General features: G+C 64.4%; 4 protein-coding genes across 4 annotated transcripts; 2 read left to right on the top strand and 2 right to left on the bottom strand.

Moving 5' to 3' along the window:
- Positions 1-2393: 2393 nt before the first annotated feature.
- MNEG_6108 (hypothetical protein) lies at positions 2394-7479 on the top strand (the record flags this gene model as incomplete). The annotated part of the gene is made up of 8 exons (XM_014045420.1): positions 2394-4142; positions 4593-5044; positions 5250-5508; positions 5674-5832; positions 6063-6194; positions 6488-6600; positions 6830-6996; positions 7343-7479. The coding sequence occupies 8 exons, from the start codon at positions 2394-2396 to the stop codon at positions 7477-7479; spliced, it is 3168 nt and encodes a 1055-aa protein (XP_013900874.1).
- Positions 7480-8292: 813 nt separating this feature from the next.
- MNEG_6107 (hypothetical protein) lies at positions 8293-9681 on the bottom strand (the record flags this gene model as incomplete). Its single annotated transcript, XM_014045419.1, has 1 exon — positions 8293-9681. One exon carries the CDS (start codon positions 9679-9681, stop codon positions 8293-8295), a length of 1389 nt encoding a protein of 462 aa, XP_013900873.1.
- Positions 9682-10563: 882 nt separating this feature from the next.
- Positions 10564-11009, bottom strand: MNEG_6106 (hypothetical protein; the record flags this gene model as incomplete). Its single annotated transcript, XM_014045418.1, has 2 exons — positions 10564-10793; positions 11000-11009. The coding sequence occupies 2 exons, from the start codon at positions 11007-11009 to the stop codon at positions 10564-10566; spliced, it is 240 nt and encodes a 79-aa protein (XP_013900872.1).
- Positions 11010-13058: 2049 nt separating this feature from the next.
- MNEG_6105 (leucyl-tRNA synthetase) lies at positions 13059-14227 on the top strand (the record flags this gene model as incomplete). Its single annotated transcript, XM_014045417.1, has 3 exons — positions 13059-13357; positions 13635-13743; positions 14036-14227. Coding segments are annotated over 3 exons (600 nt in total), but the record flags the coding sequence as incomplete, so codon positions are not given.
- Between the last annotated feature and the right edge of the window lie 513 nt (positions 14228-14740).

Here is a 14740-nt window from a genome sequence, read left to right as displayed (position 1 = left end):
ACTTGTGCTGGCGCAGTGCGGCGCCGCTGGCGACGCAGTAGCATCCCCGCTTGCAGGCCGGCGTTCAGCCTGTGTTATCAGCGGGCTGAGGACTTGTTGGCGTCGTAGTCCGTTTGCGCTCTTCTTTGAAGTACAGCCGCACCAGTGTCGGCGATCACTTTGGCTATGCTGCGCGCACGTGATGCTCCCGCCCTGCAGAACCGGCCGATCCCCCACTGGATCCGCTTCCGGACAAGTGAGCAGCGCAGGGACTTTGAGGAGTTTCCGTTGGGCAGATGCTGGTTGAGGATGCACAGCCACACAGGGCAGCAATGTACAGCAGCTAGCAGGGCGCATTTGTGCTGCGATACGGCGAAGCATGTACAGCCACTGATGGGCGTACAGAACTCTGTTGAGCTGCTGCCAGACATGCATGGCATTGCTTGGTTAGCGCGCACACGCATTGCCCGTGAATGAGGGTGGTCTTTCAAGTGCGAGCTGTAGAGAGCACAGAGGCCTACTGTGAACCTGTGCATGCTGCCCTCATTGCTGCCCAACAACGCAGACAACAAGATCCGCTACAACGCCAAGCGCCGCCACTGGCGCCGCACCAAGCTGGGCATCTAGACTGCTGCCCTCTGATGGCGAGCGCCGGCGCTTGCAGCGAGGCGCAGCAGCAGCGGCAGCGTGGCAGGGGGCTTCAGGCAGCGTGACGTCGAGTGCGGCACTGCGAGCGAAGCATGCCTGCCTGCGGACCGATGTAACCGCCACATATGCTGCACAGGAACTAATTGGCACCGGCAGCTGGGTTGTAGCGAAGCCCAAGGCAGGTGTTTTGCGTTCTAACACTCATTTGCACAGCAGACTAGCGACATTGTCGGACGGTTGCTCAGCCACCAACACTTTGAGCAAGGTAATAAGGCAATGCTCAAACAAATTTTACAGCGTGCTGTGTGACGATCAGTCGTCGCTCAATGCAGGTTTTTCAGTGAAACGGTTGAAGGTCTCAAGGGACAACTGTGATCCATTGGAACAGCCGCAGGCTTGCGTGGCATGACTCAGTGTAAGGGGGGGCCAGGAATGCTTGATCCAATGATGCGCTGTTTCATGCACCAGGGCCCCAGGCTTCTTCACTTACGTGTCATGTCCAGCCACTGGCTCCAGAAGCAAGGCCAGTCTTTGACCTGACTATCCCTTTTTTGTTGACGGCACTGATTTGCATCCAGGTCGCTAATTGTTTTACATACAGGGGCGTTCCGTGCAATGAACAAAATGTATGTGGCGGTTGATAGCACAACGGTCCTACCGTAGGGTGACAGCGAGGGCTTCCTTGATGGGTAGTGGTCTGCAAATGTTGACTGCACACTTGTTTTGCCAGAGCGCAGAAGTGACGCATCCACCCGTAGTTTTCTGCCTTTACAGCAGAATTCAGTGCATCAAGTGTCCCAGTTGAGAGACCTCTTGCTTCTGCAGCGCTTTGCCTTGCTTGCGCTGTGCAACAAGGACCCCGAGCTTCAAATGTCGTGTCATTGGGATGCGAAACCGTTGCCGGGTCGACTACGGTACGGTACAGTATGAGTCCGCAGCAGGTTGTGGTATACTTGCCTACCACCTCTTTCAAAGTTCATCTAAAAGCGTCAGAACACCTCGTGTATCATATCACCGCGAATCCAGATCACCGGCAGTTCAAAGCTTCCACTTCGACAGGCATTCGTTGCGAGGGTCAGGATTGGAGGAGCCGGAAAATTCACTTACTTAAATCTGATTATGATGGACCTTCAAACGGACTAACCAAACCGGGCGTGCCATTTCAAGACCATGGCATCGCCAGACGGGCTGCTGGCCCATCTTTCCGCCTTACAAAAGGATGGGGTGCAACGCCTCACGTCCTTGGTGGATACGCAGAAGGCTGCGCTATCCGTATTGATCCAGCAGGCGGAAGTGGAGATCCTCGAACTGGTGCAGCCCTATCAGAGCGAGAAACCGCGCTCCAAGCGCCGTGTTGGTGCCAGGCAGCCCCGGGTGAGGCATCTGCCTGTACGCAACAGGCTTTACAGGGGTCGATGGCTCTCGGACCCTGTTGTGACAATGCTCCACTGCTGCACATTTCCACTCGGCGCGCAGGACGCGTCGCCGCAGCCAAAGGAGGCTGATGCAGGTGACCTTGAGGAGAGGAGGGCAGCAGATGGGCATAGTTGCATAGTCCGATCTTGCTATGCGCTCTGTGATGTACGCGCGCAACAGTTGACGCATCAGTTTTCGAACCATTCGCAGGAGCGGCGAATGCGCGGGGCAGCAAGCGTCCGGGCACAGCAGCGGCAGGTGCCAGGCCCAAGCGAGGGAGGCCGCACAAGGACGCCCAGGAGGACTCTGATGCAGAGGGGACGCTGGTGTGCGCTGCTTGGGGCGCGGACATGCAGACGGACGGTGCTGACGGCGCAACATCCCCTGCCGCCGAGCAGCAGCAGCAGCAGCAGCAGCAGCAGCAGCAGCAGCAGCAAGAGCAGCAGCAGGAGGAGTCAGATCGGCGACAGCAGCAGCCAGCTGGCGATGACGGACAGCCGGGTACGGGCGCGTCGAAGCACCAGCAGAAAGAGCAGCCGGTGGCAGCGCAGCCAGCCCCCCGCCGCAGCGGGCGCGCCCGCCAGCGGGTGCAGCCGCCGCCTGCACGCACCAGCGGCAGGGCAACGCGGTCCCGCGCCAAGATGCAGCCGCAGCTAGCGGCACTGGACATCATCGCTGAGGAGGACCCCTCCGCCGCTGGCGAGCAACAGCAGCTGACGCACCACAGGCGCACGTCATTGTCCGAGGCGGATGACGAACGCGTCGTGGCCCCTGCAGCTGAGGCGGAGGCCGCACCGGCCCCCTGGCGCACATCGTCACGGCGCCACGGCAGCAGCACGAGCGCTCCCAGCGGCTCGCCCGGGCCGCCGAAGGCTAACAAGCCCGGCAGGGTGCTGCGCATCCCGCGTGCTTCCGCCGTTCAGCAGCACGAACAGCAGCACGAACAGCAGCACGAACAGCAGCACGAACAGCAGCACGAGCAGCAGCAGCAGCAGGAGGAGGAGAACGAGCACCGCCCTGAGGAAGACCAGCAGCAGCCGCAGCTTGACGCCCAGCAGCACACGTTAGGGATGGAAGAGGCGCGTGAGGGCGGTATCCAGCCCTCCTCACCCGAACACGTACTTCTGGCATCGCCCCCTGGAGTCCAGCTTTTGGCTTCACAGCAGACCCATGGTGCTGAGGGCTCTGCGACGCCACGGCTGATGGGTGCCGGCGCGCAGCGCCGCAGCAGGGCAGCAAGCCAGCTGCTGGCGGCGCCAGGCATCGCCGAAGCTGTGCCGGCCCAGAAGGCAAGTCCCGCCGCAGCAGCGACCGCCGCTTCGCCGGCGGCGGCAGCTCCAGGAGCAGCGGCACCCGCGGAAGCGGGATCGGCAGAGGCAGCGGCGGCGGGCGCCGGCAGCGGAGCGCGCGGCGGTGTGGGGCGGGACGCCAAGTCCTTGTCGTTTGGCGCGGGCCTCCAGCCAGCGCCACTGGGGAGCCCAGATGCCGGGCCGACGCAGGCAGACGAGCAGCAGCAGGGCGGATCAGCACAGGCCCCAGATCTGGAGCGCGACGAGGACGCGCAGCAGCCGAGGGGGCGCGGTGCTGGCCGGGAGATCTCCTTTGGTCTTGTGCAGGGGCCGCTTGCACCCCAGCCTGACGTGCTCGTGCCGGCGCCCCTCCCTGCCCGGACACCGCGGGCCCGGCAGAGCGCACGGGCGCCGTCAGCTGCTGCGCAGCAGACACCCGCCTCCAGCACGCAAGCTGCGGGTGAGGGCTCCGGCACTCCAGAGTGCACGCCCCTCCCGGCGGCGGCCGCAGCCGCGCCGCCTGCGGCAGGCGGCAGGGTCCTGCGCAGCGCCGCCAAGGGCCCCCTCCAAAGCGAAGCCCCCGTCGCGCCCACGACGGCGGCGGACGCCCGCGACACGCCGGGCGGTGCGGCGGCCGGCGAGCGGGCGGCGGCGGCAGAGGCAGCAGCAGCGGCAGCAGCGGTCCCGGCCGCGCCGAGGGCGGGTGGGGCGGCGTCCAACCTGGTGTCTGGCTTCCGGTCCTTCCTGCCCAGCTTCATGCAGTCAAAACAGGCGTCCCCCTCCATCGCCGCCGGCAAGGCCAAAGTCAAGGTGCGTGGCCATGGACACGCATGGGCTGCACTGCTACCGTTCTGCAGGCCAGGTGCTTGGGACAGTTTGCCGCGAGCGGGGCATCGTCCCGTGAGGCCTGATGGGCCGCAGCCAAACAATGAGTGTGTGCATGCGGACGCGCTGGCGCACGCATGCACATACATACAGACGCACGTACACGATCGCTCGTTAACATGCACAAACACATATGCGTGCACATACATATACACACACAGAGACACACACAGACACACACACACACACACACATACACATACAAACACGTCCACACACGCGCGAGCATACCCACACTCAATGCAAGCTCACGGACACCCTCACACACCACAAACACACACACACACACACACACACACACACACACACACACACACACAAAGCATGCAAATTGCATAAATCCTGCGCTCTCACCTGGATCTTGTCCCCTCCCAGGTGAAAGCCCTGGAAGCCGCCCAAGCCGCGAAGAAGGCGGAGGAGGCGCGCCTCGCCGACAAGGCGCGCCAGCGCGAGGGCGCCGCCGCCGCAGCCGCCGCCGCCGCCGCCACAGGAGAGCCCGTCCCCGAGGCGCCGTGTGCGCCGGCCGCGGCTGCAAAGCCCAAGGCTGGCCGCGTGCCCGTCGCCGCCGAGGCGCCAGCGGGTGAGGGCGATGTCAGCGGCGCCGCCGTGGCCAGCACGCAGAGGACGCCAGCAGGCGCGGTGGCCGCGTCCAGGGTGGCTGCGGTGGAGAAGGTTGCGGCGGGCCAGGCGGGGTCCGGCTCGGGCGGCGCGGTCCGCGTGCCGGTGGCGGCGCCCAAGGTGGCCGAGGACGAGGGCGCGAGGCGGCCGGTGCCAGACAAGGAGGCGGCTAAACGCAGGGCGGAGCGGGACGCGGAGGCGGCGAAAAAGTGAGGGCCACAGGCGATGATTGTTGGCTCTGGGATATGGGTGGCCGGCAGCAGCTGACCTGAAACAAAAGAAGGCGGTTCAGCCTATTTAACGGGGGCAGCGCGCTGCCGGCTCGTACCCATGATGTGTGCTGCTGGTCTCCTGAGCTCATCGCATGCAGTTGTGTGAGAGCACGCTGATGGCGTAACCTAACGCCTCGCCCAGGGCGCTGGACAAGCAGGAGCGCGAGGAGCGCCAGCGGCGCGTGGAGGCGAAGCGGCGCGACGACGAGGCGCGGCGCCGCGCCGAGCTGGAGGAGAAGCAGCGCGCCAAGGAAGAGCGCATGGCACAGAGGCGGCAGCAGATGGCGGGGGCCGCGGGCGGAGGCGGCGGCATCGGCGGGGGGGCGAACGGCCCACGCCTAGGGGCGCCGGGCGGCGGGGCAGCCGGCGGCAAGCCAACCACGCAGCACGCCATGGCCAAGGTAAGTGCGTATTGCAAGATGCGGGGTGCCAGGTCACTCTGCTGCTCTGCTACCTCTGGCAAGCTGGGCTGCAGCAAAGTGAGCTGCATCAGACCTGCGGAGGACAAGCAGGCACACGGGCGATGAACGCCGGTGCGCCCCGGCTGCAACCCCCAACACCTGCAGGACCACTCCGACGCATTCGGCGCCAAGGCGCCCAATGCAAAGGCGGCAGCTACGGCAGCGACAGGGGGCAGCGCAGCAGTGACGCCGGCGGCGGCGGCGCTGCCAAGCTCGCGCCCGCACACGCCGGGCGGGCCGGGGGAGCAGGGCTCGCCGATGCGGGTGCGGCTAGGCCCGCCAGCTGGCAGCCATCTGGCGCCTGTCGCGCACCATGCGTGGTTCAGTTTCACGAGGGCAGGGAACAAGGCTCGGCTGCTGCAGCCTGGGGTCCCTGCATGCATGCATGCATGCATGCGCCCCTTGCCCACCAAGACCGTGCACTTCAGGCCCTGGCGGCATCGGGCGTGCTGCACGCCCACCCATGGACCCACCTACCCATGCACCCGCAACAGGTTCAAGTGCTGGCTCCCGTGCATGCGGGCGCGGGCGGCAGCGGCAGCGGGCAGCAGCTGGCGGCGGACAAGGGGCTCATGCCGCCGCCCACCATCCACAAGACGCCCGCCGCGCAGCCGGTGTCGGAGCAGGTGGGGCGCTCTCTGGTCCAAGGACTAGCTGCTGCACCTGGCAAGGACAGCCCTTTCCCGGGTGCTGCTGCTTGACGGCCGGCCTAACCATGGAGCCATGGGGTGTGCTGCCTGAGACGTGGCTGCCTGGACCTTGTCTGGTTGCAAACCTGCCTGCCGCCTTCTCCTTGCAGCCTCGCCACCATCACCACCACCTCTGCGAAGCACCTTGAACACACACACACACACACACACACACACACACACACACACACACTCTCTCTCTCTCTCTCTCTCTCTCTCAAACGTACCAGGAGCGCCACAACATCGAGATGCTCAAGAGCTCACCCTACGTCAACATGGGCTCCAAGCGGACGCCAAAGATGGCCCTGCCAAACCCGCACAACTATGAGATCTCGCCATACAGGTGTGGGCCAGCCGGGGCGCGGTGCTCCACCCGTCAAACTCACCTTTGCAGTTATGCAAGCTATTGCCCCGCCCAGCACTCCCACCGCACTGCCGATGTTGAGCCCCCGGCCTTATCCAATGATGAACTCCTGTTGCTAGGCCCTGTTGGATCCGACGACCCCGCACTCTGCCAGGGCACCACGACACCCCCACCCCTTCCATTAACTATCCACAATCCCTCAACCTAGGGACGACGAGGAGGCGACCCCCGACCGCTCCGGCAAGCCCATCCCTGACTGGGCGCGCAGCCACAACCTGGGCGACTGCCTGCGGCGCCAGCAGCACGTGGACCCGGACAAGCTGTTTGGCGCTAAGCAGACCAGCTGCCCCCTGGACGACATATTCAAGGGCGTCGGTGAGGGTGCTTGCTTGGACGGCAGCAAGGGCGTGGAGGGCGGCGCCGCTGGGGTCCTCGATGGGCGGCTTGTGGTTCGGGGGGAGGGGCCAGGGGGAGGGGCACATTCTGGTTGTGCTCAAACGGAAAGATGCAAGCGCAGCAGCAGCATCACACGGGTCAGCCGCGCGTGCGGCATGATAACAGCGGCGGCCGCAGCAGCAGCGACTGGGAAAGCCATCATCCATGGCTCGGCTGGGCACAGGAACTGATGCGAGGCGGGGAAGCTTGCCGCGGCCTTGCCTGTGTATGTGAACATGCCTATGTTCTCAGGTGAATCATGCCCTGCCTCCCGATGCACCCGCAGAGCTGCTGCCCAACTCGCAACCGTCGCGGCCGCGCAAGCGCCAGCTGCACCAGCGCACCAGCAGCGGGGACTGGAGCCGCGACAAGGTCACGTGGAGCGAAGAGATCGCTTACAAGAAGGCGATGGGCTACGTATAGGCCCGGGGCACCAGTGCCGAGGCGCGCGATGGTCTGTCAGAGTGAAGAGTATCAAATGGCCAGGGCGGCCGGCCTCCTTGTGACAATTGTGGCTGGCCCGCGCGGCACGCAGCCGGGCTGTGATGTGTGAGGCGAGCGTCTCGCCAACTGCAGCCTCACAGCAGGGAGGCCAGCAGGCTGGCCCCAGCCCCCGTAACGTGGTCGGGCAGCACTGGATGTGCGCCGCAGGGCTGCGCGCCGTTGTTGAAAATGCTGTGCATCGCTGCGGCGGCCACCTTGAGCCTGGACACCCTAGATCTGTAATTACAGCGATAGAGCTCGTGCTTGTGTTTGCAGTATCTGTGCTAGGGCAAGGGAACACTATTCAGGAACCAGCCAGGCAAGAGGGGATAAGGCGGATGGGGCTATCACTGCCAGTTACGCCATGCGCCAGACGCGCGGAGGCATGACCTCGGCTTGCCCGCCTGCTTTGGTGCATGTTCAATGGCAACTTTTCTGCAGGCTAGATGGGTTGATCATGCAGATTGACCAAGCAAGCCAGTGTGCTGCACAAACAGGCAACTCTGATCACCCCTCCACCGCAGCTTTGAACTGCGGTGGGTTGCCTGCGACAGAAGCAGGCAGGGACAGCACATGTTGCAGGTTGAGTCACTAAGCATCGGAGGGTGGATCTTGACCTGTGCTGTATCTTGCCTGCTGAGCTGCTGTGCTAACCCACATTAGTACGGGTGCGAATGGGCGTGCAGGCAGGACCGATGAGCTGGCCCACACCTTTTGGGGGCTGCACTTGTCCAACAGTCAGGCCGCTCTCCTTCACGCCGCAGCACTGGCCGTCCTGCCCTTAGACCGCGTCCGCGCTGAGACGGGCTGCGCCGCTGCAGTGCGCACACGCAGCCTGCGGCGCGTCCGCGCCGCAATGGGCTCCAGCACGCCGCAGCTGGCCTGGCTGCACGCTGCGATGGGGGCCACGACAGACATGCCACCGCAGGAAGGCGAGCCAGCGGTCGCTGCGCTGCCGCCGCTGCAGCCGCTGCCGCCGCTGCTGCCGCTGCCGCCGCTGCCACCGCCGCTGCCGCCACCGCTGCCGCAGCCCCCGCCGCTGCCGCCGCCCCCGCCGCTGCCGCTGCCGCTGCCGCTGCCGCTGCCGCCGCCGCTGCCCCTACCGCTACTGCCGCCACTGTCGCTAGTGTCGCTGCTCCTGCCGCTGCGGCCGCTGTCGCTGGTGTCACTGCTGCTGCTGCCGCTGTTGCTGGTGTCACTGCTGCTGGTGCTGAAGCTGTCGCTGCTGATGCTGATGCCGGAGTCGCTGCCACTGCCAGCGCCGCTGTCACGGCTGCGGCTAGCGGCGGCGAAGATGTCATCGCGAATGAAGCAGGCAGACGCGGCGGAGGTGCTGGCAAAGGCAAAGTCAGCAGACGGTGCATAGGGGCAGGTGTAGCTGGGAGCGACACCCGGGGCGGCGCTGATGGTCGCCTGCTCGTCTGCCACCACCACAAATGCCGATGTAGAGAGCTCCAGGTCAAGGCTGCAGCCCAGGAAGTCAGACAAGAATCCGTTGGGCTCAAGGAGCAGCTGCAGGCTGTTGCAGGGCGGCAGCGCAAAGGTGAAAGGCTGCGGGCTGGGCGCGAGGGCGGCTGACGTGTGGCTGGCAAACTCTGCCTTGAACGCGGCGTCGATGTCGGCAGAAAACTCCTCGTCGTACACACCAGCCTCCGCACTGATGGCGTCCTGCTCATCCACGACCCCGCACGCAGTCGCGGCCGGCCCCAGCAGCAGGCCGCGGCCATCGTAGCACAGCTCGTCGTCGCTGAAGCCGGCGTTCAGCAGCCACGCGCGGTGGCGCTCGTTGAAGTAGGCCAGGTCCTCCTCGCTCTGGAAGTCGTCGCCGCCGCTGGGGCCGCCGGGCGTGTCGGCGACGCCGCAGGAGGGCACCTGCTGAGAGGGTGCGGCGGACGAGGACGACCTGGGCAGCGGCAGCGAGCCCATGGCGACGTGCGCGGCGGTGTTGCTGCTGGCCCCAAACAGGTCTGTGGGGTACACTGCGCCCTCAGCATCAAGGCGATCGCTGTCAGAGGCAAACAATGCGGTGCTGCTGGGCTCCGCAGGAGTGATGGGGGTGCACAGGGCAGCGTGCTCGTCAAAGCAGGGGTTGCCGGCGGTGTAGTGGCCAAAGCCACTGAAGAGAAGATCGTGGAAGGCCATGGTGGTGGCGAGGTCGATCGCAGGAGACCAGCGTCGTGTTGCCACGCGATGATCTGTGGAGTTGCAGGTTGACTGCTTGAGGTGGCTTGGGTTCTTTCAGGTGGACTGAAAGGGAACGATTGTGTTGGTTGCTCGCTCTAAATTGAAGCGGGGCGGAGTCTGGGCCGTCTCATTGCGGTTTGACCACATGCGAGCGCACGATCTGGTCGCAATTGCGGCGTCAAAGGCTTCTGAGACCTTGAAGAGAACGCCATGGTGCTAGGCAAGGCCGTGAATCCACGACTTGGTGAGCTCAGGGGTGATCTGGGCGCGCGTCTAACGCAGTGCTTCGATGCGCATGCGGGGGTCACATGATGGTAGGGAGAAACTGCGGATGTAGCTTATGCAGAAACAGTGTGCATGCATAACAGATTGCAATGCTGCACTGGGTTATCCACACATTGCTGCTGCGCCATGTTGCGCCGAAACCCGGTGTGGCAACCAACTCTGAAGCACACATCTCCCTGCCCAGCTAGTTGAGAGGTGCGACGTGCGCATGGTGGCTGCTCCAGACGCTCGTGCTGTATCCAAGGCATGCGCATGCCATGACGTTAGATCATACACCCGGCAAAGCATGCAAACACCCGGTCGTATTGTGCGTACGCATCAGCGTCCCAACTGGCTCATCCGCAGCGCAGGTGCAGGTGCGGCTTGTTCATGGACAATTGCATGCATTACATGGGTTTCCAGTACAACTAGAAGTGGCGACCAGGCGGCGCCCTGCTCAATGACAATCAGCTGCGGCATGCCGCGCCCCAATACGCCACGTGGCCAGCAACGCCCCTGCTGCTGCTGCTGCTGCTGCTGCTGGCGGCGGTGGCTCACATGCGCCACGTAACATCATCACGCATACACCAGGCTGAAGCTCAGCACCATGAAGCCCATGGACAGCCACGTCACCAGCCGGACGCACGTCACCGCCTCGGCGAAGCTGGTGAACAGGCCGGACTCGTAGAAGAGCAGCACCAGGTTGTTCAGGCTGGTGACATTTGAGTTCTGGGGCAGCACCGTGAGGACGGTGAGCACGGCGTAGATGTAGGGGTTGCGCAGCACCAGCAGGCCCGCGTAAACGCCTGGGCGACGGGGCGAGCAGGCAGGTGGGTGGGGACGTTGTGTGAGGCCCATCGCAAGGTGTCAGGGGCGGAGCCAACTGAGATAGTACCACCCAGGCGTGTGCCGGTCAGCTCTCGATGCAAGAAAGACTTGTTCGTGGCACGAGGAGCCACCCATGAGCCGCACAACAGTGCGAGAGGAACGGACCAAAAGCGCACGCACGCACTGGTCACCATTGCAGCCGCTACCATGCATCAGCCAGCTGCCGAGACGCACCGACAATGGCGAGGTACACTGGGTTGAACCGGCTGCCCAGCTCCGCTGCACCCTTGCCCACGTTGGGCTGCCGGTCGTCCGCCGCACGGCACACTAAAGCCGCCCGCCCGCGTCTGCTGCTGTTTGCGGCTACACGGCCAGTGCTGCTGCTGATGCTGCTGCTGCTACTACTGGTGTGACCGGTGGAGCGGCTGCTGTTGGCATGAACCCGGCAAACACTAGAGGCCTGTCTGGTGGCAAGGCTGGGCAGGCCCCTGCGCCGCAGGGCGCATGCGGCGGCGTCAAGTTGGGCGTGTCGCGTTCTGGCAAAGCATGCAAGCTGTGTGCCAAACCGCCAGCCTCGCCGTTCACAGCACAACAAATCGTGGGGATTGCGTGGCCCAATGCGCCTCTCCACAGCTGCGCCTCTCACCTAGCGCGGCACAAGCCAGGCTGTGAGATCGTCTGCATTGCTGCGCCTCCCGCTCACGGCCCCGTGCCCTGTTGAATGCCACGCGTAGCACGGCAATCGGCTGCTTGTAGTGCGCTCTGGCCAGAGCGAATGGCTCGCTGTGTAGATGGGTCCAAAGGCAGCAGCTCCGGGGCTACTGTATGCAGTTAGCAGAAAGATATGAGAGCGGTACGGTCAGGCGCGTTGCATCACCTTTTTGCGAAACGATACGTCGTCAGCTGTTGCTGGTGACCACTTACTGCGTGACAGCAGTGAGATCAGTGACACCAGGCTCGAGCCTGCACTGTTTCACCTTGGCTTTAATCAGCATGCATCAAGCTGGTCCAGGGCACTCAACGGTGGGCCTGCTTACTGTGCGAGGGCAGAAGAGGTGGTGGCATGTGATGTGCATACACATGGCTTGGCCACGTCCAACACATGGCTTGACCACGCTTAGTGGGTCAACTTGAGCGGCGAGGTTGGGTCGCAGCTGGGAAGTTGTCTGATACCAATTGAAGACAGCCCATCATGACACACATCAAATTTTCTCGGGTTTCTACCCCCTTCCTGCACCGAAGCATCCCTTGCGGAGATGTGCGGGTAGACCTCTTACCCGGCCCAGCAGGCCCCCAAAGAACCAGCCGTACATCACATGCCCGGAACCAACAACAGCACTATACCAGAGAGGTACATGGGAAGCTCCCCTCTCTGACGCATGTCTATTCCACATGGGAAGCTCAGGCATGATGTTGTGTCCTGCAGCAGAGTTGCAGCATGCATCGGTCAACAGGGCAGTCAAACGGGCAGACAACACCAACAGCACAGAACGAGCAACCAGGCTGCGCAGCCCTGCTACTGTCACTTTTGATAGTTGCATGTGTCCTTAAGCACAACGCCGGCACACTGCATGCATCGTGCCGCGCCCCGGTGACCGACACGATGTTGCAGCAGCGCTTTGCGACGCCAACCAGACGCGTGCAGGGAACGCCGATGGCGATGCTAGGCCGCAGTGTATCGCGTCTTATCAGGCCCACACTCGTTGGCGCGCGGAGCGTTGGAGTGCCAAGGCGGTGGGCGACCGTGGGCAAGGCGTCCGTGGTCGATGCCACCACCCAGCCCGCTGCGAGCTTGGTGGAGGACACCAGCGAGCAGAAAATATCAACAGCATATCCTTTTCCAGAAATTGAGCGCAAATGGCAGGAGCACTGGGAGGCGAACCAGACATTCAGGACGCCAGAGGAGGTGGACACGTCCAAGCCCAAGTACTATGTCCTTGATATGTTCCCGTATCCTAGGTGCGATTTTGCATAGGCGGCTGGCATGGAGTGGGCAATGTGCGGGCTCACTGCGCCGCCGCCGTTTGTGCACAGCGCGTGTGGCGCAACAGCGCATTCGAGCCCATGAGCAAGAGCAAGTCGCGTCATACCAGCATGATTGCGCTACAGGCATGCGCTGATGCAATTGGGCCCATGCCTGCCAGCAGAGGGGGCAAACGCCCTTGCTGAGCACAAACCTTCCGCGAGCAGCTTGTTGAGCAGGCGATCCCCCCTACCCGTGCGCCTTTGCGCGCACTCCCTGAATGCGACTGCCTCCTGCAACCTCCCCCAGCGGTGCGGGGCTGCACGTGGGCCACCCCGAGGGCTACACAGCCACTGATATTCTGGCGCGCTACAAGCGCATGCGCGGCTTCAACGTGCTGCATCCCATGGGCTGGGACGCGTTTGGCCTGCCGGCGGAGCAGTACGCCATCCAGACCGGCACACACCCCGCCGAGACGACGGCGCGCAACGTGGCACGGTTCAGGCAGCAGCTGAAGATGCTGGGTTTCAGCTACGACTGGCAGCGCGAGGTGTCGACGACTGACGCCGATTACTACAAGTGGGTTGTTGACCGCGTTGACCCACGCCTGCGCGGCGCCCGCTGGGGCGAGTGGCAGCAGCGGGTCGCAGCCCGCTGCCCTCCTGGACTATTTTTTGAGCCAGGAGCGGCGGCGGCGGCGGCGGCCCGACGGCCGAGATGGATTGTCGGCGGAAGCCTGTGGCCCTCCTTAGAGGCTCCTTGTTGCATGGAGGGCGGCAGGGAGTGCGGCAAGCAGCCAAAAGCGGCCGGCTGGCTCCCATGCCCCCGCACCCATGCGCGCTTGCCCCCTTCCCAGGTGGACCCAGTGGATCTTCCTGCAGCTGTTCAAGAAGGGCCTGGCCTACCAGGCCGAGGTCCCTGTGAACTGGTGCCCCGCGCTGGGCACCGTCCTGGCCAACGAGGAGGTGCGTCGCCCCCGCGGCCTCGGCGCCGCCGCCGCAGCCCGCACGTAGCCGCGGCCCGCTGCGAGCACCCCGGGGCCCAGCCGGGCGGCGCGGCCGCGCGCAGGCTAGGGGGCACACGAGGTGGCGGAGGGGGGCGGGGGACGGGCCGTGTGGGCTGCGGAGGGCGCCGGCCTGTGGTGCCAGCAGCTGGTGTGCCGGCAGGCAGGCCGGAGTTGGATTCGCCTATAAGGCTTCGCCCAGCATCAGCAGTCCCACCCCCCGCCACCTTTGACCGGCTGCCCCTGGACCCCAGGTGATCGACGGCAAGAGCGAGCGCGGCAGCCACCCTGTCGTGCGCCTGCCCATGAAGCAGTGGATGCTCAAGATCACGGCCTACGCGGACAGGCTGCTGGAGGACCTGGACGATCTCGACTGGGCCGACTCGATCAAGGAGATGCAGCGGAATTGGATCGGGCGCAGCGAGGGCGCGGAGATCGAGTTTGAGGTGTGTGTTGCGGTCATGTTGGGAGCGCGCCATGCAAAACGGGGCCGACCGTGGCTCCAGCAGTTGCTGGGGGCACGTGGCTCAGGGGCGAACGCTGGTGCAGCCCCCGCGGCCCCCTTCCATACTCATGCTCCAACGTCCCCTCTCCTCGGGCTCTCACGCATCCTCTTAAACCCTCTCGCTCCAACACACAAATCCCCCACATTTGCAGCTATCACCTCTCCCACCCCTGAATCTTCGCCTGTCGCACCCCCGCCCGCCCCCTGCAGATCTCCGCCGGCGAGGGCGCCGCCGTGGCCCCTGGCACCAAGCTGTCCGTCTTCACCACGCGCCCCGACACGCTGTACGGCGCCACCTACATGGTCGTGGCCCCCGAGCACCCGCTGCTGGACGCCCTGCTGTCGGACGGCCAGCGCGGGGAGGCGCGCGCCTACGCCGACGCGGCGGCGCGGAAGAGCGACCTGGAGCGGACGGAACTGCAGAAGGAGAAGACCGGGGTGTTCACTGGTGGGC

Source organism: Monoraphidium neglectum, assembly GCF_000611645.1.
Source record: "Monoraphidium neglectum strain SAG 48.87 unplaced genomic scaffold scaffold00963, whole genome shotgun sequence".
In the NCBI taxonomy this organism is placed as follows: Eukaryota; Viridiplantae; Chlorophyta; class Chlorophyceae; order Sphaeropleales; family Selenastraceae; genus Monoraphidium; species Monoraphidium neglectum.
Note: the sequence above shows the minus strand (reverse complement) of the source record. Positions and strands in the feature narration are given on the sequence as shown.